This window comes from Lactuca serriola, chromosome 7, assembly GCF_051521515.1.
Source record: "Lactuca serriola cultivar US96UC23 chromosome 7, Lser_US96UC23_V15, whole genome shotgun sequence".
Classification (NCBI taxonomy): Eukaryota; Viridiplantae; Streptophyta; class Magnoliopsida; order Asterales; family Asteraceae; genus Lactuca; species Lactuca serriola.
In genome coordinates, this window is record NC_136414.1 from 142473616 (window position 1) to 142500887 (window position 27272).

Here is a 27272-nt window from a genome sequence, read left to right on the forward strand (position 1 = left end):
GGGTAGCTGTAGCATTCACTAGTGGTAAGTTAGCATGGGAAGTGTGTAAGACTGCGGGGGTAGCTGTAGCATTCACTCGGTTGGTAGATAGTTTTAGCGTGTGTTAGGATGCGGAAGGAGCAGTAGTACCCACCAGTTCGGGTGTAGTAATGAAGATATGGAAATCCACAGATTGGATTTCGGAATTTCCCAGATGGATTAGATCTATTTGAGCCAGTGATAAGACCGTATGGACTTCACTGTAGTTATGGGATAAGGAAAGCAATGGTCCGTATTAGTATTTGTGTTTAGGGTTGCAGGTACGGACGGAATAACAGATTGCTTGGGTTTTGCTAAATGACCCGCAGGGATAATTGGGTCTATGATTTCAGTTTTATAGTGGGAACCTCAATTTATTAGAAGTTGAGTGGTCCGTTGAGGGATAACTGGACTGGGTTCAACGATAATGATTAAGTATGAGTGGTCTGTCAAGGATTCAAACCATCTCGAGATAGCAGATTTCGGACGGAGTAAATGTACTCTCGTCGTGAGGAATTCGTTCACCTGCAGATTTAGGGCTTTCCAAAGATTGGTGAGGCTACCCAGGGAAGGCTAGGGTGTGTCAGGATGGTGACCATGTTACTTGAGTGGTTTAGCGTGTAAGGAATGATTTTGAGGACGAAATCTAATTTAAGTAGGGGAGAGTTGTAACACCCTGTGTAAGGAATGATTCCGCTTCTGCCACCACCGGCCACCAAAAGGTAGTTGTGTGTGTGTGTGTGTGTTTATTTGTTTAGTGTGTGTTATTTTGATATTTAGCAATGTAAAATGTAAATCACAGCTTGGTATAATAAAAGACATTGAAAACACCACCTTAGGGTGGTGGCTGCCGCCACCGGCCGCCGTGTCGGGTGGCGGTGTGCTTAGTTGTGTTGGGATTGCTAGTTTGGGGATGTTTGGCCAAGGGACTAAAACCCTAATGGGCCTTGAAACCCTAATGGGCCCAATGAGGCTTAATGGGCATAAAAGCCCAAACATGTGTCTAATGGGCTTAATGGACCCTAATGGATCCAAGGACTTAACTAATGGGCCTATTGGACTAAGATGGGTCGGAAACCCTAATTAGGGTTTGGAAAACCCTAATGTCGTGAAACCCTAATTTGGGATTTATCGGGATTGCATTGGGATTAATTAATAATTATTTGCAATCAACCTAAGTCAACATTAGACTTAATGGATTTAGTCCTTAATGGGTTAAGTAGGAACACTTAACCCTAATCGTCATTTTATGTGAAACCTTAATTTCACTTGGGTTTATTATTGGGCCTTTCTATTGGGCCTGATGATTGAGTTATTAAATGGGTCATCTAAGATCAAGCAAATGGACTAGAATAATTAATGGGCTTTGGGGTAAGGCCCATGTAAGGGGTTTGGGCCCAATTTGGAAAATTAGGCCATAGTTTGGACCTTAATGATTATGTGATGTTGGGCCTTAGAGTGAGACCATGTATAGGCCTGGGCCCAATTTGGAAAATTGGGCCATATGTTAGGCTTTAAGCCATACTTGGACTTTTGGGCCTTAGATTGGGCTTTAGGCTTGCATAAAGCCAACCTTGGGGTAATGTAGTAATTATCCAAGCGAGCATCTATGATTATGTGTTGGGACCCAATTATTAATTAGGTGTTATTTTGGTGTTGACAGTTCGGGAATCTGTCATCCAGCGGCTGGGGTGAAGTCTGCGGGACTTCAGCAATGTGGGGTTATGTCTGCGGGACTTCAACAGTGCGAGGTGAGTTACCTTCCAGTAGGGGTGGGTCTAAGGCCACAATGTCGGCCCACCAACAGGGGTAGTTGGTAGATAATTGTCTTTGTGATAATTATCTTGGTATGCTTATGTGATATGCTTATGTGATATGCTTATGAGATATGCTTATGTGATATGCTTATGAGATATGCTTATGAGATATGCTTATGTGATATGCTTATGAGATATTCTTATGAGATATGCTTATGTGATATGCTTATGTGATGTGTTATGTATGTCAGTGGTAGTAGCAAGGAATAGTTCTTCCTTGACTCGGTCGTTAGGATCGAAGGGTAGGTCAGTACCCATATAATGCCTGACTGTATGATTATATCATGTTATTATATGATATTGGTAGGGGTGAAATAGTTCCCGGTTACCGTTTGAAATATATCGATGGCAGATACTGGTTGAAAGATACCGATGGCGGATACCGGTTGAAAGATACCGATGGCGGATACCGGTTGAAAGATACCGATGACAGTTACCGGTTGAAAGATACTAAAGGGGTATACAGAACCCATGTAATGCATACCTGTCTGTTTATGATATGTTAGTATGTGATCAGCATGTTTATGATATGTTAGTATGTGATCAACATGTTTATGATGTTAGTACGTGATCAGTATGTTTATGACATGTTATTATGTGATAGTGGTAGGGGTGAAATAGTCCCCGGTTACCGGTTGAAAGATATCGATCGCAGTTACCGGTTGAGAGATACCGATGGTGTTATGTGGTATGTGGTATGATGGGGGAAATCACTAAGCTTCGTGCTTACGGTTTACAGTTTTGGTTTCAGGTACTTTGTTTCAAAGGCCGGCTTGGTCGTAGCGTATCACACTATGTTTTCCGCACGCGAGATCCTTGTGATTATACTCTGATATGGTTTCATAATATTATATTTTGATTATTCACACTTTGGTTTTATGTAATAACCTAATTAAAAATGAAATTTTTGGCCTTGAATTTTTGGACGTTACAACTTAATAGCCATGCAAGATCATAAAGTTGGAAACTTTATGATTAAGGACATCATTTGAGGACTAGATCTGGGTTTTGGACGAGAGAGCTTAAGCGATTAAGCTCTTAATAGAAGGAAAAGGTAGCAGGTGTGTACGTTGGGCGTACGTTAGAGTACGTCATGTGTACATGGTCAGCTCCTCATCTTTTGGTCAATGTGTAGTATGTCGTGCGTACAAGTTGAGTATGCTGGGCATACTCAGCTGAGTTAATCCGGTTGGCTCGATTGCCTTTTAACTTTGACTAGGATTTAACCTATGGGTATTTTGGGTATTTTGAATTATAGTTAAATTTGGTCATTTATCATTGATTAGGTGTTCGGTAGAGCTAATATTTAGAAGAGTGTCCTATTTAGCTATTTCATCTATTTGTAAGGTGAGTCTCCTCACTGCATCCATGGGTCGAAGGCACCAATGTCGGCCCATTATTTTGTTATGTAGAATGCTAGCTGTTATGTGACTGTTACATATATGTTTATATGACCGGGTTGAAATAAACCCCATGAAGGGCCCCATTATGGTGTGATCGGGTTGAAATAAACCTGATCATACAAACATATATATATATATATATATATATATATATATATATATATATATATATATATATATATATATATATATATATAACAGTCATGACACTTTCATGGAGGGAAGAGAAGGATCAAGATCATATTTTTATGGATCCTAATAGCTCCATAATGGATAAAGTTTCCAACTTTATCCATTAGAATGGTTCAAACCACCAAAATTTAGACTTTAAGTATCAAAGGGACCAAAAAGTGCATCTTTTTCAACTTAATCCATTAAGTGTAAGTCTCCAACCTTCAAATCTGAATCACAATGATGTTTAGATGGATACAGTTTCCAACTTTATCCATAACAAGGTCATAAACTTTCAAGATCTAAACTTTATGCACTAAATTGACCAAAAGCTCATAACATCCAAAACTAGCTAGATCTAACAAATGCATCATCAATATTCAAACTTTATACCTTTAAGAGAGAGATCAAGGTGAACAAAGTCCAAATCTACAAGCTCCAATGCAAACAACACTTCTCCAAGAAGTTCCTTCTTCTCCAAAGTGCACCATGCATATTCCAAAGCACTCAAAACGCCTTCTTTTAACTCACAAGGCTCAAACTATCATTAAGGTTTCATGGGAGGGTGTTAGAGAGGTGAAGGTTGAGAATGAAATGGTTTTGGGGGAGTTAAGGAGATTAAATAGGGCTCAAAACATAGGGTTTGGGCATTGATCGCATACCCCATGCGTACTCCTGGTACGCCCAATGTACTCAGGATGCCCAATACGCCCAACGTACTCCCCCCTGTACGTCCAACGTACTCAGCTTAACCCAAAACCGTCCAAACTTCAAACGGTCATAACTTCTTCGTTTCAACACCGATTTCGATGATCTTTATATCCATGGAAATATATTGAGGAGCTCTACATCCTTATCTAATTACTTTTGACTTTAAACACATCGAACTAAAATCCATAATTCATAAAAGAGGTCTGAAACACTACTTTCCCATTTTACCATTTGATTTAAGCACAAACCGAACTGTTGGATCACATATTTACATCACTCACATCCAAATGGGCCCAAACCTCCCTTCTCCAAAGTCCGAAGCCTTATGATACTGGGTTACGGCCCGAATTATGAAACGACTTGAAATAGGGTGTTATGCAAGGTTCTTCATACATACTTTATTCTATAAATACAAGTATATACAAGGTACTTCATATTTACTTTACTAATGTAATTGTTTTTTATAAATAGGGGCTTCATGAGGCTAAAGAGGAAATCCTACCACTTGCACAACACAAATAATGTATCAGGCATATATATATATATATATATATATATATATATATATATATATATATATATATATATGTCAACTTTAGAAAGGTCTATAGTGGGATGGAGTTCAAAAATACTCCCTCCGTCCCAAAATTATTGTCCACAAACAAAAAACACACAAATTAAGAAAAACAATAATTAGTCTTGTCTTTTTGAGTAAAATGACCATTTTTCCCTTTTCTAAAAGCATACTTAATGTTTTAATTTACTAAATTCCAGCACAAATTTTCCACCATTAACTTTTTAATTAAGTTAAACTATAGAGCCAATTTTTCCATCCCTTAATTTTTAGTTAAATTAAATTATAGAGCCAACTTTTCCCACCACTTACATTAATTAATTCCTTAAATCCCTAGAGCTTCTCTCGACAAAATTCCTAGCTTCTGTCTTCTACCTAAACTAATTTTTTTATTCTAATCTTCCAGATCCATTCACTTCATTATTCTAATTTCAAAGCACTAAATGCATCTCACTTGTTTAGTGTAAACCCACCCAAATTTCTTAATCACCACCGTCATGTATCAGTCACTGTTGCATGCAAGGTACACATTTTATTCTTCATGTTATCTCGATTCGAAACATGTGATAAACGATTTGGAGTTTTGATACACTTGTTGGATACCATGTAACCGCTTTTAAGAAATTGCATATGATGGATCGATTTGATACATACGATTTGCTTTATTTTTCTTTTGTTGTATACATAAATCGGTTTAGTGATTCAATTAGCTTGCGTTTGTTGTAGTCGGTTTTTAACAATTCAGTTAGCTTGCGTTTGTTGTAGTCGGTTTTTTAACAATTTGATTAGCTTGTGTTCATTGTAGTTGGTTTGCTTATTTTTGTACATGCATGTAGTTGGTTTATTGAAATGCTTTTTTTTACATATGTTTGATGTAACCAATTTGATTTGCTTCTTAATGTATTGTTTTACACTTTGTTTGTTGTTGTATTGTTTTGGTTTATTGTTTGTTTGCTTTTGTTGTATTCTTGATTTTGTTCTAGATTACGATTTGTTTTGGTTCAATGCTAGTCGTTACTATTGTATTTTAGATTTAGATTAATCAAAATTTTGTGGACTTTGTTTAGTTTATGCTTGTTGCTGAACTTTATTGTTGTTTTAATTAGTTCCAGGTTCACCTCTTCCAGATGGATCATGCTGCAATTTCAGTAACTAAAAAGAACACTAGTAATGAAGATCGTCAAGATATATATCATTCCTTATTGCAAGATAGTTCCCTACGGTGAGTTAAAAAAGGTTCCATAGGTGATTTAGCATCACAATTCTCGGTATCCAAGCGGACCGTTAGTCGCATTTGGCATCAAGCGAAATGTCAAGTTGATAATGGACAAACGGTTGATTTATCTTCAAACATGCCAACAGTTGTTGGACGAAAAAAGGTTCAAACCAATTTGAATCAAGTTATGGAAATTCCATTACGTCTTCGAAGCAATATAAGATCTCTTGCTAAATCTTTAGGTGTTTCTAAATCAATCATGCATAAACGTATCAAGGAAGGTGAACTTCGACCACACACGAACGTCATAAAACTGAATCTCACTGTTGAGAATAAAAGAGCAAGGCTGGAATTTTGTTTATCTAAGGTCACACGATCATTGTCAAGTCGGATTCCTAAATTCCATGATATGTTTAATGTTGTTCATATTGATGAAAAGTGGTTTTACATGTCAAAACCATCAAAACATTACTACCTTGTGCCCGGCGAGAGTGAACCATTAAGAACATGCCAAAGCAAAAAGTTCATCACAAAGGTTATGTTTTTGGCAGTCGTAGCAAGACCAAGATTTAATGAATATGGGGACGGAGTTTTTTCGGGAAAATTTGGTATCTATCCATTTACAACATTAGAACCCGCTAAGCGTTCAAGGAAAAGTCGAGTAGCGGGGACATTGGAGACGAAGCCCATGTTGTCGGTTACTAAAGAGATAACAAGGTCATGGTTGATAGAAAAAGTGCTACCGCTAAATGGCCACAAGCTCATGGTGGTCCCATATTTATTCATCAAGATAACGCAAAACTGCATATTGACGTTAATGATAGTGAGTTCCTTCAAGCAGCATCTCGAGATGAATTTGATATCCGACTATGTTTTCAGCCCACCAATAGTCCAGATTTAAATGTTTTAGACCTTGGTTTTTTTCGAGCTATCCAATTACTTCAAGAACAAGAGGCTTTGGGTACAATTGATGAATTGGTTTCTGCAGTTTACACATCCTTTGAAAAAATGCAAGCACGACAACTTAACAGTGTATTTTTAACTTTGCAAACGTTCATGAAAGAAATCATAGAGGTTCAAGGTGGCAACAACTATCAAATACCGCATATTGGTAAGAGTAGGTTGGATCAAGAAGATAACTTGCTACTCCAAATTAAGTGTGATGAAGATCTAATAAACGAAGCTGCACAACATTTGTATATGCATAGTTAATTGAAGAAAAGAAAATTGTGCTCAAAATTAAGTATGATAACTCTTTGTAGTTTTTGATTAAAATATTCCAACGAGTCCTCAAAGTTAATTGTGATAATGTTTTGTATTTTTTGATTAAAATATTCCCACAAAAAAGTTGGATTCGTTGAAGTATGTTGAGAATAGCAGATTAAACAGTTCAAAAAATGTCATTTACAAAAAAGAAAATAAAATAACGGAACAGTGGGAAATGTGTATATCTAATTATTATAGTTTACTTTATTAAATGTTAGGGGTAATATGGTAAAAAGGTATATCTACTTTTGGTAGTGGACAATAATTTTGGGACAAACTAAAATAGTAAGGTGGACAATAATTTTGGGACGGAGGGAGTATGTTTTGGGCTGCTGCAAAATCAACTGTTAAGATCTTGTAAGTACATGTCGAAGCTTCTATTTTTTGTACATAACAAGATCCTATGAGTTTCATTAGCACTTGGTTTGCTAAGGAGAAATACCTTTTGACTTATGGTTCTAACATACTACCAGTCAGTGGTAGCAATTTATGGATGGAATCTCCTTATACAAAGCCACTATGTAACGTCCGATCCAGGTATTATTCATTTTTGGTCCCTTTATATATTAATTTATTGCTTTTGGACTTGTTTTGCAAGGTTATGGTAGAGGAGGGACCATTTTTGCCAAGATTGGACTTTCGGAGGCGGAGCTCGAATGTAGGGCGTTCCCTTGGGGAATGTAGGGCGTTTACACGTGGAGCTCAAACCCTAATTTTTAGGGTTTAAAACCTATTTAAACATCTTAAGTCCCATGTGTTGTCCTCATTTCTAGCCTCCATAGCCTCAAACCCTAGTCTCGAAACCCTAGAGCCTCCTTGAGTGTTGTGAGCTTATTGTGTGTGTGTTTGAAGCTCATTCAATGAAGAGAAACTTGGTGCAAGGTGGTGGTTCAAGTATGAGCCTATAGATCTTGGTTCTCTACTCTATTTCCAGAACATTTAAGGTATAAAGCTCTAACCTTTCTCATTAGAAGCTTAGATCTAAGTTTTTATGAATTTTGGTCCCTTTTTGGTCCCATGGTTGAGATCTTCTAGTTATGATCACTCCGGAAGCTTTGAGTTGCTTCTCTTGGTGTTTATGATGTTTTAGATTCATAAAGTTTGCATCTTTAGATTTGTATAAGCCCCACGCAAGAGATTAAGCCCTTTTTATGGAAGTTGAATGTTATATATTAAAGGTGGGACCTTTTGGGGCATCCAAAGCCACCAAGTCAGTGACTTTATGCTTCTAGATGATCTTTAGGACTTAGATCTAGGTTCTAGTCATGTCGCTTTAGGCATTAAGTGCTTAATAAGAACTTTTGGGCATCAGTGTGCGAACGCCCAACGTTCCGGCTGAGGCTCGCGATTTGTTGACTGGTAAAGAACGCCCAACGTTCCACAAGGGAACGTCTAACGTTCTACAAGGGAACGCCCAACGTTCGATCTAACAGTGGGCTTTCCTTGGGCCATTTTCTTGGACCTTGTTGCTTTGGGCTTTAGTGGACCATCAGAAATCTGGTTTTTGGACTATGTATATGTGTGGGCTTTAGGGTAAAGCCCATTAGAGGAGTTTGGGCCAAATTTTCCCATAAGCGGGCCATTGGTGGTCTTTGGAAGATCATATAGTGATGGACCTTTTATGTTATAGTTTTGGACGTTAGTCATGAACCAATTTAGGCCAGGGGTAAAATGGTCATTTTACCCTAAGATGGATTATTGGATTTTGATTGGATATTTTTTTTCTCTAATAGCTCGGGAGTCGTCAGGGCAACAATTAGAGATTTCCTTCTGTGAGATTCAGCTTTTCAAGGTGAGTTTCCTCACTGGGTTTAGCAGATCTAAGGCACCAAGGCCGACCCATGTTTAGTTATGTTACTATACTTGTTGTCTGTGTGATACTTGTATGTACTCGTATATGTATGTCTTTTAGGTGGGACCCGTATCTCATTATTATCTGAGTGTAGGCATGGCCCATATCTCATTACTATCCAATTATGGTCAGGGCCCGTTATTCGAGTGAGGACGGGGCCCATATCTCACTGTTATCTGAGTGTGGACGGGATCCGTATCTCATTATTGCATGATATGTATGGTATGTGGTATTTGGAGGAGCTCACTAAGTTTTATGCTTACTATTTTTAATTTATGTTGGTTGCAAATGAAAGAGTTTGGGTTGACAGCATCGCACGCACCATTGAGATTCTGCACATGATGTTTTAGTCTGATTTTATGGCAATTGTTACATTGGTTTTTTTTTTTTTTTTTGAAATATCTAGATGATGTTGGAAAATACTATTTTATCTATTATTAAATAAATGAAATTTTTGGAACCATATTTTGGGATGTTATACACTCCCACATATTGAAAGAAAGGTGCCAAGAAGGCCATCCATCAAGAGAAAGAAGCATGTTTATGAACATGAGGATAAGATCTCACAACACAAGTATCATCTAAAGGCAAAACTGTCCAATATAAAAACTGCTAGCAAAAGGGTCGTAATAAGGTATCTTATAAAAATCTCAAGGTGATATCTAATCTAAAACCAAATAAGAAAATATGAAGGCCTAAGTTGGATCGTGGTCTTACACATTGGAGAAGAGTTGGAAGAGGAGGAAGAAGAGGGCCAGAGGTGGCAAGGAAATAAAGGTGGTTGTAGACGGTCAACAAGTGGCGGATGTGAGATAGGGGAAAGTTCAAAGGACCCACAATTTGACTTTGAGGCTAAACCTAAGTTTGAGACTAAATGAGAACATGATTTTTATAGATGAGGGGATGGTAATAATAAATAAATTATAGATTTGAGGGCATCAAACTAAAGTGACGTCAATCTAATGCTTTGTCTTGGAATTAATGAATCTCAATGAAGGGTAGTTTGGATCTACCAAACCAATCCCAATGATAAGTGTTTTCTCTTTAGGTGTTTGCAATTAAGTCATTTTATATTCTAGAAAACCAATTTTCAGAGTAGAAGTATTACACATCATTCGATTCAAGAGACCGACGAAGAGACTCGGTTAGACACTAATCATTCAATTCAAGGTCATAGGGATTGTTTGTTTCTTTAAAAGTTACCATTTAATTTGTAACTTTATTACTGCTAATTTGTAGTCACCTATCACCAAATTCATAAAGTAACTGTATTTTTAAACATATAAAAAAACCAAACTTTAATGATTTAACTTGTTTTTTCACTACACACCACCACGCATTATATGATTATAAAATTATTTTTCTTTCCTCATTTATTAAGGTCGGAAGAATTTAGACACAAACAACAAATGCTTATCAATTATCATACAACAAAAAGGAGTCTCACCAATTATACACACACACACACTAAAAAATAAAGAAAAAAAATCACTTCGACAAATCCTAAAATTACACACCATCAATGCTTGCGTTCTTCAGGTTCCCCCCAAGCAGCGACAACAGTCCGCCGCCGTGTACCCGGCCCTCCGGCACCGCCAACTCCGATCTCCTCCCACTTTCTCCGCCTTGTCTTCCGTCAGAACTCAATTGAAACGATGATGAAAATGGGGATTTCATCGACGAAGGAACCAATACCTGAGGCGGAATCAGGTGTTGTCGTTTGGCGGGATTTTCTAGGGAGTCATTGGAGTCAGAGACGATACTAACGCCGGAGGAAGAATACGTGTTTTCAAAGCTGCTCACGACGGTTGACGCCGACGCTGGCGGCGCCGGAACTAACCCATGGAAGAGCCCTGGTCCGATTCCGATTCCAAAGTTACTCTTCTTGTTTTCTCTTTCTTGAACCATACTCGTATGGGCGGCGCAAAGCCCGCTCTTCCCCCTCGCAAACTTCTCGCACGTCCCTTCTCCGCCCCAGTTACACCGCTTTCCGCCGCCGTGAGCTTTACAGAAGTCGGTGCTTCCTTGCGCGCTTTTTGTACAGTTTTCAGATCGACACCGCTTCCCTCCTCCGTGCTTCACACAGCAATCAGTCCGGCCACGTGCGCTTTTCGTACATCCGGCGATTGAACACCTCTTGCCGCCACCGTGAGCGACACAAAAGTTCGTTCCTCCGTGAACGCTTTTAGGGCAAATCCCACCGCCGTCGTACAAACACCGCTTTCCGCCGCCGTGTGCTTTACAAAGTGGTGTACTGCCTTCCGCTCCTTTCGTACAACCGGCGAACACACAGCGTTTCCCACCACCGTGAGCTTTACAATACATTGTGCTGCCTTGAGCTCCCTTGTTACAACCTTGGAACTGGCACCGCCGGCCGCCGCCGTGAGAAATGCACAAACCAACCTGTCCTTCAGCACTACGAGTACATCCGTCAACCTTACACCGCTTTCCTCCGCCGTGCTTAATACAAAGCCCTGATTTTCCCCTAGCGGCTTTACTACACCCCGATGGGTGGCCACACCGTCTCCCACCGCCGTGGGCAATGCAATACTCCGTCCTACCTTCTGCACTTTTTGTACAGCCTAAATGCTGACACCGCCGCCCGCCGCCGTGAGCTTTACAGTACGCGGTTCTGCTCTCAGCTCCTTTGCTACACCCCGGTTTCTGACATCTCTGACCTCCGCCATGGCCGATACAGAGGCCGGTTGCGCCTCTAGCACCTTTTGTGCAACCGGAAAACTTACATTTTTTGGAGTTGCTGGTTTGGTGGTCGGAGATTGTTCCCATGGAGTAGTCGGAGATTGCAGAGGGTTCTGAGCTTACCTGAGGACCATGGAAAGAGTTTTCTCCCGCCTCAAAAACGTTGGTTTTCATTCTCGGAGCTAGAAGAAGCGACGGCATATAGCCGCCGGATTTTTTTGCCGATGTAGAGCCCTCATCGTCAAAACAAGTTTTATGAGAATAAAAAGATGGATTCAGATCAGTTACAGAATGATCGGAAAACCCTAATTTGAGAACGGAATCACCTTCGCATTCCATTCCCCTGTTCGATTTCGATCCATTTGTTGGTTTTTTGGTTATGGTTCCGGTGGAGAAATAATCATTAGAATATATACTAGGTGTGGGCCCTAATCCGAGAACTAATCTGCAGCCATCGTCCGCCGCCGGCGGACTGGTTGGTTTTTCACGGCTGATTTCATATCCAGACGCCGTGGTTGTGTTTCCGCCATAACCAAAGCAATCCAAGCTTAATGTTGTGTCACCATTACAAGAAACAAGTGCGAGACTATTGTTGAGATCCATTTTAGGGTTACTGTATACCATTTTTGAAGAAAGTGTTTGTAGGAAACTAGGAGAGTATATCTAGAAATTAGAATGATCTGTATATCAAGATGAAGAGAAATAGAGAAGTTTCCAATAGGCTAGCTCCACCACTCACAAATCCAGATGTGTCTGATCTATCCATTACCTTTTCCACTTATGGAAACGTTTCAATTGGGAGGTGTATCTGATGACATTTCTTGGATAAAATCCGATTACGTAGTCAACGAAGATTGGGATGTTTAGATCAGCGAACTCTCTGTTCCTCCTAATGGATAAGTCTTTGAGCTTCATTCACCTGCAATTCAAGGAACAGAGATACTTAAATACCAAATTTGAAGAAAGTAGTTAAATGAATCGCAAAATTTAATGCTCCTAAAACATCAATCGGTTGAATTCTGATAAACATCATTGTTTTCGAATTTGAACGTTCCAAATTCATCAATTTGTTTTGAATCCCGTGGAATTTAATAGTATATCAGTAAAATCAAAGTAAAAATGAACAGCACTTGAAGCGTAGAATACAATAGAACATGATGTTATGTTGACGACAAAAAATTAGGGTATTAGATGAACTGATTCGATTTAGCAAGCAGCTACAAAATTATAAAAAGGTAAACAATAGTAAAGCGAAATTCAGTAATCTCATCATCTAATAATTGTAGCTAACTTATTATGAGCAATTAACGAACTGTTTACCGATATAAGGATCTCAAATTCTCAATCAGACAAACACAATGAAATGAATGATAAGAATAGAAACAACTTAAAGAAAGAGCATAAAATTCCTCAATATGTAAACCCTAGCAGAATCAGAAGTCGAATTGTAGAAGAAAAACACAACGATTATTATATACAGTAATGGAAAACTAAAATAGATGTATGAAATTAGAAAGATGAACAGAAGCATACCTCAAGAAGCAAAATCAGGCGGAGTTAGCAGATCTAAGAAGACATTTAAAGCATCAGAATCCAGCCAAGAACAACAGTTGACAGATATAGAAAATTGATTGGAATGAGTTTGCGAGAGAGAAAGAGAAAGAGAGAAAGAAGGGGAAAGATGATGTTTGAACAAGTGGAGTAATAATTTGGTAATGAAGTGAAAATTGAAAAGCCCAAGAATATTTATTGGGAAACTATCAATTTAGCCCTTTATCTTGAGTCAAATTATATATTTGGTCCCTAATATATATTTACTTAAAATATAAAAGAAAAGTAGTTGATTACAATGTGAAAAAAGTAGTTGATTAAAGTTTGATATTAAATAATCAAAAAGTCAAAACTAACATCAACACCTACAATACCCATTATCCTCTATGGAGGTATATTCAAACACGAATTATATATCAAATCCAAATAAAAATTAGTCTCTATAGTTAACATCAATATTCTCCGAATGGTTTATATTATTTTTGACAAAGAAAAAGATTTTCTTGGAGTTTGAGTTACAAGGGCAATAATTACAACATATTTTTTATGTATTGAGTTGCAATAAAGGTTTTAAACTATTAATGTTAACATTAACATAAATTTATAAAAGTAGTTAAATGATAAATAATCATTAGAGTTAGTTAATTTAGGTTAACAAGTAGAACATTAGGCTTATGTTAGCAAGTAGAACATTAGGCTTATGTTAGCAAGATAGGTGTAGCTTTGTTAAAGTACTAATTGTGTAGTGTTAATTTTCATTCAGCTGCTTAATGAGAAATGTTCATTTTTATCTTTTCTAGTTTCATTTTTTTCAAACATATAAATCATTCAAAAAAGAAAATTTATAACGAAAATAATTGAAATTATGTTGGGAAATAAAAGAAAAAGAATCTTATGATAAAGACATTTAAGTTATGAAATATTCTATTCTATTTGGTTAATAAAATTTATAATGTTGACATTATTTTTTGTACAATGGTTGAAATTCATGACACGTAAAGGACTAAAAACATCACATTTGTACTTGTAAGGGCAAACATACCTTTTGCAAATTGTAGAAGGACCACAAGCATTAAATATTCTTCCTCAAATATTAATTGAATACTGAATTATTTTGGAGTGTGCAACACATTGCACATTCTACTTCTATTATTGGACAAATTACCGAAAATACCCCTCAACGTACAACTGTCTTTTGGACCGCTTGGAGGGTAGACGACGACGGAACGTTTGATTACTTTTTAGCGAAAGCGACGTTGTTCCCGCAAATGACCATTTCGCCCCTGTTTGTAGCAATGTGGCGGGGGTAAATTCGTCATTTGAGAAGTAATGGTGATGTAAGATGGGGTATTATAAATTAGTGGTGGAGGTGAATCGATGACGTGGCAATCTCGTGCCAACAACCAATAAAAAGTGCATCCGTCCAATGTCTTTTGTCTGTACTTCGACTTTCCAGCCGCCACTTTTTTGTAGCCGCTTATAGTTTATATGCGGCTAACCGGCTTTGGTATAAAATAGTACAGCAAATGTGTTTTTGATTTTTCTTTTTGTTTTAAATAAATAGTCCATATTGATTTTTTGGGTTTAAGATATTTAAATATTGAGGTTAGAAATATATGATAGCGTATGAAAAGGAAATTCATATCATAAGAGTCAACTATGTTCTAAATTATAGAAAAAATTGTTCAATTTTGAAAATTTTGATATTATTTAAGAAGATTAAAATTTTAATATCTATCATAATTAAAGTATTTATATATATTTTTTAAACATTAGCATCATAAAAGTTAATCATATTGAAAAAATGTATAAAGTATAATGAAAGTTACTTATATTGATAAGCATATTAGTAAGAAAAACGGATGCTTTGTAAAAAAAGCATTCATACAAATAATCACATTTTATAAAATTTAATGCTAATATTTTTGTAGAAAAATAGTCACATTTAGACTATGTTTGGTGAAGTGTCATATAGATCATATAAGCTAGTTTATAAAACAATTTATAAATTACAACAAACTACTTTTATGTATAAAACCCTAAATTATAGACTTCTATGTATAAAAGGCTAAATTATAATAAGTTAACTAATTTAACAATATATTAAACAAATTAGTTGGTCAAGAAACTAGTTATAACTTAAAAATCACATGTACAAATTTATTACTGAGAAAAAGATTTTAGTTTTTTTTTATTGAAATACAGGCAATATATGTTTAGAGATGTTTTATTTGACATATTTGAGCATGTTGTGGTTTCCGCAAAAAAAAAAAAGCATCTGTAAATTTCTTGACCAACCCGACAGAAGGAATGTCCAACCTTAAACCGACTGACATTTTGATTTTTGGACGGGTTGAAGGAAACACTACAAGAAAAACACAATTTTGCTAGGGAATGAATCTGTTGCAAAAAGTTGAAATTTCGTTGCAAAAGACGAATAGCGACGGAATTTGCGACGACTGATTTTCGTCCCAAAAAACTCCATAGCGAGAGTTTGCTAGGGAAATAATCATTTTGTTGCAATTATGACAATGGAATGAAATCCATTGTACATGGTATTCCGTCGTGTATTCCGTAGTAGGATTCCATCACAAATTATGTGGTAGTTCTTCCATCACAAATTTCGTTGTAATTGAACCCTAGCAAAATCCATGGTGATGATTCCCTAGCAAATTGCATGGTGGTGAATCCCTAGCAAATTCTGTGGTGGTGAATCTTCAGTAAATTTCATGGTGGTGATTCTCTAGCAAATTTCATGGTGGTGAATCTCTAGCAAATTTCATGGTGGTAATTCCCTAGCAAATTCCGTTGTACTGAATCTCTAGAAAATTCATGGTTGTGGATCCCTAGCAAATTTGGTGGTGATGAATCCCTAGCAACTTTTGTTTGATGACTTCCTAGCAAATTTTGTGGTCAGGAATCCCTAGCAATTGTCGTGGTGTATATTATATAGCTGATTCTAGATCAAAGATTCCATATGGAGGGATGGATAATTGATTTATAAATTAAATCAAAATTATTTTGTAGTAATATATGAAAAACAAAAATAACAAAAAAAACAAATAACATTATATCATGAAATAATACTATAATTATCTATTACATGGAAAATGGAAAGTGACTAATCTAAAATAAATAATTTGCAATAAACATATCAACATTTTATAACCTACTAGTGTTGTTGTTTTGTAATCTATACTAATAAATAAAACCCATTTTCTGCCACATGTCATGTCCTCATTGATTTGGACACATGACATTTTAATAGATTTTTAGAATTTATTTATTTCCGCATGTAATTTTCTGATTTGTTCACATATCATAACTTATTTCGGTTATAATATTGAGAGAAATAAATGTTTCCTTGAAAAAGAATTGATAAATTTATAATGTAATAAATATCATAATTAATGAGAGCTCTAAAATTGATATTGATATTAAATTTAATGTTTAAATATTGATATTAAATTTTTATTTTTAATAAACTCGTGTATTACACGGGTCTTACACCTAGTGACATTAATAAGATCCACTGCACTTTTAAGTTGTTTTTCAAATTGTACAACTCTTGCGTTGTATTGTTCTTATTGGGTCTTCATTATTTCTTTAAGCTCTTCGTGTTGCTCTTTTTATTTAACAACAAGCTCCCTCATTTTTTCCATTTCATCATTTTTTTTCAGAATGTAAGATACATCCATTTTAGCGTTAATATTGGAAACCGCCTTTGCAAAAGAGCCTAATCCATTAAGTTTTCTTTATTTGTCATGACCACCAACATCATAAAATAGTTTGTCCTCCTCAAATTCAGCACCTTCAGCTTCCAACTCTTCCCGTTTTTTTGTATAGGTCGTCTACAAAATAAAAATAATATCAGTTAAAGATATCAAAGTTGTGAATGGCATTATGGACTAGCTACAACATAAAAGTTTAATTGCACTGAAATGAATATTACATGAGTTTGTCTATCTTTTTCATTTGTGAATGTAACTCCATCGTGATTCTTCGTGTGTGTATACTCACTATGGGGTGGATCACGTCCTAATTTCCCCTTCTGCATAAATACCATAAAATGTCAAATATACACATAAAAATAAACATTGATGTACCATTAAAAAAGTTACCAAATCAGAAGCTATCTTCAAATGATTTGCAGATCCAGCATTACATGTAGGTTGTGCTACTCCATCAGCCACACCGTTACGCCTATTTTTCTTGTTCTGCTCGAATTTTAGCTTGTATTCATCTTTATTCCATTTTACTTGCCAGGAGTTCCAGACTTCTTGTGCAATATGAGATGGTTTAAAGGCATGTGGGGTTCTTTGTCGGCTCCGCATGTTGTAGAGATATCAGCCATAAGTTTGTGCCGCTTTACTTGACTAAGCTTTCCTCACTAGCGAGTCTATTGCTATAACAACCCGTTATTTTCAAGTCTGTAAAAGTCAACCAAAGCCAACAAAAGTCAAGCGATGGTCAAATAGAAATCCTTAGATTTAATCAAATATTTATAGTTACAATGTGATTTTCATAAGAGAAATCAAATACTTTTAAAATCAAAAATATCATTTTGCTAAAAATCACGAAATCTCACATGGAAAACCTCCTGACCGAAAACCTTCACGAGACCCCCACCTCCTCGGATTGCAAACGAGATTTCGGTCAAGACCGAAATCACCCCATCTTCGGACCGAAAACACCTGACCAAAAACCTTTTGCATCAGGAACCTTCTTCGGACCGCAAACAACTTGACTTCTCGGACGAAATCTCTTCCTTTCTCGGCCGAAATCCCCAAACCGACTATCTTTTTCCTTCATATTTAAGCAACAAAATGGATCACTTTTACACATCCATAAAAGAGAATTACCCTTATTTCCTTTCAATTTAAAGTTCCAGTGGACGACTTATTCACCAAAACTCTTCACAAGAAGCTTTGATCCATTTTTTTCATCCTTAATATTTTGGTAAGTTTTCGTCATAAAACTTGTATTATACAGCACATATATTAATTATATCATCTTAATCACACATGATTATGTGCTTAAAATCATTAGGATATAGCTATCATTTCGTGTTCTAAATCGATGTTATCGTTTCTATTCCGTTAACAAAACCGCTATCACACAAGTCTAACAAAAGAAAATTTGTGTTAATATCTAAATGTTTTCAATTTGCCATTATATATATATATATATATATATATATATATATATATATATATATATATATATATATATATAGAGAGAGAGAGAGAGAGAGAGAGATAAGTTCAGGTGTTCAAAGTAATTATTGTGTGATTGTATGCATAAATGTGGGCCAATCAAAATTAAATAATTAAATAAATAAATAAGGGTAATTAAGTAAGTTGTTTAGTAACTTCCAAAAATAATCCTTATAATCATGGTGTTGACTTTTAACCTAATTTCTCCAGGTTTATATCTAGAGTCGTTCCCCTCTTTATCCAAAAACCAAATCTTGACCGATCTGCAAAATTGGAATAGACTATAAAATCGATCTTGAGTTCTACAAAAATCGATTGCCATCGCCATCTCCGATCGCCATCAACAATTACTCATCAACGTCATCTTCCTGCCATGTTTACTCCGTTGCCCGTCGCTCCCTTCCAACGTCCACACCTCCGACCGATCCCATCAAGTGAAATTGAAGTTTATTTGAGTTTTACCGGTTGCCATCACCACCACCGTATATATAAACTTTTTTTGATTCCTTTTTCGTAATCGATCGACCATGAAGACTCAGTTGGAGTCATGTTCCTTTTTCTTTGTGTTTCCCTGCTGTGAAAAACCAGCACCGAGGGGGTGGTGTTGTTGTTGTCCATCGAACACCACCAAGAACCACTTTTTCCTCACCATTCTTACCGATCAGTAACAACTCAAACCACCTGCCATCTACAACAATCGCCACCACTCCCTTTTCAATGTTATTGGCGATTCTAGAGAGACCTCGAGGCAGCAGTCGCCTAGCATCGATTACATGTAAGCTTCATCTAACCTATCAATTTTGCAAGATTATTGGTATTTCTAGTTTTTTTTCTTTCATTCTTTGTGTAGCAATCCTTGCCCGCCAGCCGTTCGCTGAAATGGCTGAAAGAAATTTTTTGTCCATTTCCGATGAGATCCATCTTTCTGTGTATGATTCATATATTTGTCCATTTCCGGGAGAATATTTACGGTATCCATCTTTCTATGTATGATTCATATATTTGTCCATTAACTTATGAAACTACTTTTTAGTAATCCCTTAGTGGTTTGTGTATTTTATACAATTCCAATTCTATAGGAATGGAATCACAAATTCAAAATCTATCGGAATGGAAACACGAATTCTAATTCTATTGGAATGAAATACGGATATTTTCTCATTGATTATACATGTTCTACAATTTTTGGTTAGTGGTTTTGGTGCAATTAACAAGTCCGCATATTTTTCCAAAGGAATATAGTTTTTATTTATCATTTGCTAATGCGTTATTGGATTCTAAACTACAACTGGATTTGTTTTCATAGAAGTTGATGCTTGAAGAACGGAAAACAAAATTGAAAGTGTTTCTTAGCAACATTATTCTTTTAGAATAAATTAGTGTATTCGTTTTTCCTGATTTGAAAGTATTTTAGTTTTATTCTTTAACAATAAATGTAATTTTTAGCAATTGTTACATGTATCCTATAAGAATTAATGTAATTTTTGTTGTAATTCTTCAATTGATGGTTCGAGAATTTTGTTATTCTACAAGAAATTTTTAAAGTGATGATCAAGAAATATGTTCAAGAATATTTTTATTATTTTATGGTTCAAGAATATTTTTATTTTTGAAAATACTCAAACTTATTCTGTCAGAATGTCCGCATTAAAAACCTATTAATTCGTAAAATCAGATTTTTAAAATTAATAGAATCTATGATCCCTTAAAATATGCAAATTTCCTTTATTAAATCTATATTAATTGACTAAAATACCCTTCTAGTTAAATTAGATGGTATTTTTCAATTATATTTAATTCAATAATATGTATTACTCACTTTCTTAAAATAAGTAAAATGATTGGCCGGCAATCATTCATACATTCACACAATAATTAGTTAGAATATAATAACCTAAGCCTATATATATATATATATATATATATATATATATATATATATATATATATATATATATATATTATAATTAGGGTTCAACAGACTTAGAATTGATAATTTGACTCCATTTCCTGTTCCTTGTTTGGTTGTGGACTTGGGGTAGAATTATTTATTCGACTGTCTAGTTAATCATAATTATATAAATATTATATTTATATAAGTATAAAATCACTTTAAACTTGTTAAATAAAAATATAATTTTTGCAAACTATCCTAATACCATTCGGGTATAAATATTGAATTTCACGGGACAACTGTATCGCAGATTTTTCGATTTAAACTTACCGAATTATTAACAATACAAAGGTTTTCGTTTCAATAAAACACAAACATATAAACTATAATGGGTATAGTTTATGGAACTTACATGTTACTTTTCAAAGTTCAGATTACAATACGGAAAACAAGCATATAAACTATAATAGGTATAGTTTATGGATCATATATACTACTTCACATATTCAGAATAACTTACGGATAACAAACATATAAATTATATTAAATATAGTTTATGAGATATACTTAGAGTTTATTTATTTCAATGTAACTTTTCATTATTCTACACGTAACCATCAATATAACATTTGTGAGACACCCTTCACGTACTTATCTAAGTACCAACCAAGTCTTGAAATTATAACCAAATTCTCCTGGAGGGAGACCGTGATACTTGTGTATAGATCTACACGTGACTAACAATCTCGCACCTGACCTGCTTGCAACTGCTAGGCCGGCTGGTCTAAGGTGACAAATGTTGTACCGATTTCGACGCTTGAAGAACGTCATCAAGCATGGTTATAACAACTCAAAATTTGGTATTGAATAATACGATTAGTGTATGAATAAGTAAACAACTTCACATAGTTTTATTAAATAATAAAACTATAATATAGTATTTTACAAGTACAACTGGTGAACGCAGACAGTTACAATTACACTGTTTTCATACAAGTACAAATACAGAATACTATTTCAGTGCAAAGAAAACATACTTTTCATAGTTTTATGTGAATTAGAACTACATTTTACTATCTCAGAGTACAATAAAATTTACACATTTTGATTACAACATATTACAACATAAAATATAGGATTTTCTGGGAAAACATGCTTACATTTTCAAGGAACAAATAACAGATTTCAGTTACAAACATGCTTATGAACTCACCAACTTAATTGTTGACACTCTTTTCAAAACTACTTGTATTCTCACGAAATCAGTAAACAGGTACATCCTCGGTTTTTGAGAAGACAGAGCATTATAGACTCATGTCTTTCAACTTTTGATATACATTTTGGTGTCATATATACTATGACTTGAATACATATGTAAAAACTTATACTTTATCAATACATGACTACTGTACTTTGATTACTATTATGCAATTGTTGTGATACTGTACATGACGTCCTCCGTCCCCGAACGTTTCTGCCGTTCCGGTTTGGGTTGTGACAGATTGGTATTAGAGCATTGTTTATAGTGAACTAAGTATATCAAATCGTAAAAGATATACAACTATAAATACAATGGGGCTAAAACGCTCTGACCAAAAGTATACTTTTAAAAATCTAGGTATTTTATAAGAAGTATACTAACATGCATACATACAAGAAACAGTATCACATGGAGAACTACACAAAAGTATTTAGATGCTGGACACGGAAGTTTAACTTAGATAGTTATGTAATCTTATTTGGGATAAATATATCCTGATCAACTATATTTATTTGAGATACGACCAACATGTTTTTGGGAGTGATCGTGGTGTTGCAACAACTCTAAAACTTACCCAACTTTTATACCAGAGAAACTCTAGAACAAAACATGAATTTAAAATACTATAGGAGTATTTTATAGCACTATAACATTAAAACAACAATATTCAAGAAGGTCCTTCTTACTAGAATCAATCATGTGAAAACAAAGGACTCATACTGGTAGATCTATAATTACAAAGTGTATACAAGAGTTATGTATAATTAAGATTGTATAGACTTAGAATTGGTGATTTAGCTTTACTTCTTGTTCCTTGTTTGGTTGTGGACTTAGAGTAGATTCATTTATTCGAAGGTCTCTTTGGTTTTAGTTATATAATTTGTATGCACTATGTGATTATAGGGTGACCCAGTATGAGTTATACTATACAAATTTCTTAGCACTATTACTACAAATTCCATAAACTGAAATTGCGATAGTTTACTTATATTAGTTAACTTCTATTGTAAATTACAGAACACTATGAAAGTCAGGATATGATGCGTTTAGAAGTAAGATATATCTTGTTCAATATCACCTGACTCGTAATTCCTAAAGAGGACTTATCATTATTTCCACTTTAAATCTTATAGAAAAAGATGCCGCCACGTAAATCTAATACGCGTTTCAACAACAATCTACTAATTCCACCACCGCCACCACCTCCACAGTATGATCATGCTGTATTCCAAGAAGCAGTAACCGCTGTTGTGGCTGCTTCCATGACGTAAATTAAGTCCAATGGTACTAGTGGAGCTGGTAGTGGAGCTCACAACTCAAATCATGGGGAAAGTCTTGGACACCCAAGGGAGTGTTATTATAAAGATTTCTCGAATGAAAAACCCAAATCCTTTGATGGCATCGGATGTGTCATTACTTTGACACGCTGGTTTGAGAAAACCGAATCAGTGTTTAAAATATGTGCGTGCCCCGAATCTAGCAAAGTAGAATTTACAACAAGCACTTTCTTGGATAGAGCCCTCTCTTGGTGGAACAACTATGTCAAGTCGTTATCTCTCCCAATAGCCAATGCCATGAACTCGGAAAACCTAAAGGTTTTGATACTGGCAGAATATTGTCCCAGAGGTGAAATACAAAAGTTAGAGCTGGAACTTTGGAGTCTGACGATGAAGGACTCTGATATTGCTGATTATACTGCCAGATTCAGTGACCTGACCCTTCTGTGTCCCAGGATGGTCACCTCGGAGAGAAAGAAAGTAGAAAGATACATCTGGGGGTTAACTCCCCTAACTCAAGGAAACTTTATTTCCACCAATCCACTTACATTCGATAGTGCCAAGCGTTTGGCTCAAACACTTATAGATCATGGAGTTCGTTAAGGCTCAATGCCAGCCGTTTCTGAAAAGCCCAAAGAAGGAGGCATCAAAAAGAAGTTCTGGAATAAACGAAAGGGTTAATCGTCACAAGATCCCTTAAAGAAGCAACAAACCATGGCAGTACACACTGATATTGTTCCTGCTTCTACTCCTACCACTATTTCTGCTACTCCAGCACCCCCGAGTCGATATGCTGGAACTTTGCCAAAGTGTAATAAATGCAACTTCCATCACACGGGAGTTTGTAGAGAAATGCACTGCAAAAAATGCAATAGAAAGGGGCACACTGCCCATTTCTGTAAAGCGCCAGCGCAACCTATCTCCCAAGTCCCCAAAGTAGGAGTAAGTCAAGCCTGTTACGAGTGTAGGGAAGTAGGACATTTCAAAAGAGATTCACTTAAGGTAAAGAATGATGGCAGTGTAGGAAGGGTTTTGGCAATTGGCTATAAAGAAGAGGTAGCAGATTTCTTAACGTGGTTACCAGAACGTTTCTTCTCAACAATTCTTACGCATGCCTTCTTTTTTATAGTGGTGCGGAGAAAAGCTTCGTGAGCCATAAATTCAAATATCTTCTAAAACAAAATCCCAAATCGTTAAACGATACATTCACAGTAGAGATGGAAAACGGAAAGACCGAGAGCACAAATAACATATACATAGGATACACACTTACTCTAAACAACTATACTTTTCAAATTGACCTTATGCCGGTCTCAATTAAAAGCTTTGATATTATCATCGGTATAGATTCGTTAAGTCATATGTTATGAAAAAGCCATTCGTCTAAATCTGCCAAATAGCAAATCCTTCATTATTTATGGCGATAAACCTGGTACGAACCTTTAAATCATTTCTTGTGTCAAGGCCCAAAATTATCTTCACCAAAGTTACTTCACCTTCTTAGCTGTGACAACCCGAAATTTCTATCTTGTACAACCATTCAATTCAATCAAATTCAGACTCATTTTTGCTATCTTTTAGCATTGTTTAGGGTCTATTTGAGTGTTCTAAGACTAGTACATTTCAAGGTTTGGGTTAAGGGATGAGTTATCTTAAGTTCATAGTGTAGCATTCGGGTTAAACACTCCTTCAAGAGGAGTGTACGGTTGTACACATGGGTGTACGGACGTACACCCATCATGGCCGTGAACTCATGCCCATATATAAGCCTATCCTTCATTTTTCCTCACTTTTCACTATTCCAAGTCAAGAAAGTCAAATCTCTCTCAACTCTCATCAAGCTTTTCACCTTGATCTTCAAATATGTAAGTATTCCTTCCATTGATTAGTTGATACATTGCTTTATCTAGTGAAGATTCATGTTTTCATCCATGAAATATGTGAGATCCCCATTTTCACGGCCAGAAAAGACCGATTTTGTTTATGCTTTATAAAAATCAGAGACCTCTTTTAATAAAAATGTTTCGGAATTTGCCCCCAGTAAAACATGATAAATACGTTATCAAAGCATTTCCGAAGAAAAGTATTTTTAATTCGTTTTAAAACATTTGGGATGTAATTGTCAATACAGAAACATAAGCATAAATAGAACTTACATTTATTTACACTAGTGATCTACATCTCTTTAATCTCTCAGTGTAATGTGACTTCATCTCAACACCTGTAATATAAATAAACTGAGTGGGTCAGGTTGGGAAACCTGGTGAGTACATAGGGTTTTCAACCCACAATAATATAACTATTATGTTTAAACAATCAAACAATCGACCCAATTACCCATCCCCATTATCTTCTTTACTCTTAAGGATCTATCATAAGATTCATGTATCCCGCATTCGTTCATTCTGAAGTCCTTTGCTTCCAGAGTTATATGACTGACACTAAATCCATAGCTGCCAATGCTCGTTCGTAAAGCACTAATTCCATAGCTGTTGGGTACTAAAGCCATAGCTAAGTGTTTATCTAATAGGTACTAAGTCCATAGCTACCAATTCCTAACAGGTACTAAGTCCATAGGTACCAGTGTTTGTCCAATAGGCACTAAGTCCATAGCTGCCGATGTTATTTGTTAGGCACTAAGTCTATAGCTGTCAATGTTTACTCACATCATCTTTTATCTCTCATCATTCATCTACCCATCTCATACCCAACATATTTGTATATTTAAAATACGTATACAGTTCAAATCATTTAAAACATGTATAAAAAAAACGTTCATCCAGCATAGACAGCAAGTATTCAGATAATATGCACACATAGCACATAGTTTATATAAAATACTTCATATCTATGTGTAAGATGAAAGTAACTATGCACTCACCTGAGAAGGTGGTGACTCGGTACTCGGACAACGCTTCGTTTACTTTAAAATAATTTCCTTCGACGAAACCTAGTATTATTACCACTAGATTTTAGTCTAATATTACCGTGACTAATTATTAGTCTTATTATTATTATTATATAAGCGTTTAAAAAATACTTTCCAACCACTATGTACAGACAGGGGCCAGACATAAAACACCGGAGGGCAGGACCATTTTGGCGTATAGCACTTCTGAAATCCAACAACCCTATGCGGCCCTTTAAACCAGATTCCCCGTACCGCGAGTAGTTAAAAAGATATTATAACGACACTTATATAAGTCATAATAATAGCTCAAATATTTATTATAAATTTATAATAACAATACTAATTTTAAATATAAACTACATTTAAAATAGGGTAAGCATAACTTACTTACAAGGGGATTTTAGCTAGGAGTCGGGCTCTGCAGGGGCAGAACTTCGTCGCTGAATCTTTCTAAGAAAGATTCGTGCAACGCTTCAGCGCTCACCTTACTATACTAAAAACTACAGAAATAGAATTCGAATCATGAGGGACCGAAATGCTTGGTAGATAAGGAGAGAAAGACTCTTGAATCAAGAGAATAGTGCAAGAAATATGAGAGCCCAAGGCTCTTATTTATAGTAATTGAATTTACAAAAACTACCCTCCATAATTACTTAATGACCTTATAGTTATATAAACAACTAAACACCCCTTTATAATACTATTTTAAATAGATTTAATGATATTTGTACTAAACTAATGTCAAAAGAACTCAACATTAGTCTTATAATGATCGCATCGTCGATACCTTTCTAATGATATATACATATGTATATATATATGTGTACGTATATATGATTTATACTTTATTTTAATACCTAAATATGCTATTATAATTTGTAACTTGTTCATACGAACTCCGTTTTTTACGTTCTTTATATCCACGCGTAGGTGGAGACGTACTCTACAACTTTCATTTAGACTCTATCGGCTAATTTTGAATTTATTTTTAAAGTTATATTTTTAACAGGTCGGGACATGATTGGTCCGTTAAAATCTCATAAAATCTTAATCTGATGTCCATTTTCATCTGTCTTTTTATTGTTACGCTACTAATAATGAAATCTTCGATTCTCGTTTTGGTTGTGTCGGCTAAAAACCGCTCGATCTAATACTCGAACTTCGGGTTGTACACCGCTAAGCCGAAACTTCGAAAAATCATAACTTCCTCATATGAAGTTAGATTTGGGTGTTCTTTTTATGGACATTCTCAGGTTAACATATTCTACGACTTTCATTTATATTACTAAGGCTAAAAGTCGCTCTATAATAAATTCACTATGTACGAAACCCTTGAGACATATTCTACAACTTGGTTAAGATTATTTATTCTAAATAATCTTTTGTCAAAAAGTCGTTTTCGACCCCTATTATCTCTAAATTGACTAGCCCGGA

General features: G+C 35.5%; 1 protein-coding gene across 1 annotated transcript; it reads right to left on the bottom strand.

Moving 5' to 3' along the window:
• Window positions 1–10419: 10419 nt before the first annotated feature.
• Window positions 10420–13437, bottom strand: LOC145061076 (uncharacterized). Its single transcript, XM_079008445.1, has 2 exons — window positions 13262–13437; window positions 10420–12647 (listed from the first exon to the last, which is right to left on the bottom strand). Exon 2 carries the CDS (start codon window positions 12350–12352, stop codon window positions 10538–10540), a length of 1815 nt encoding a protein of 604 aa, XP_078864571.1. The 5' UTR covers window positions 12353–12647; window positions 13262–13437; the 3' UTR covers window positions 10420–10537.
• Between the last annotated feature and the right edge of the window lie 13835 nt (window positions 13438–27272).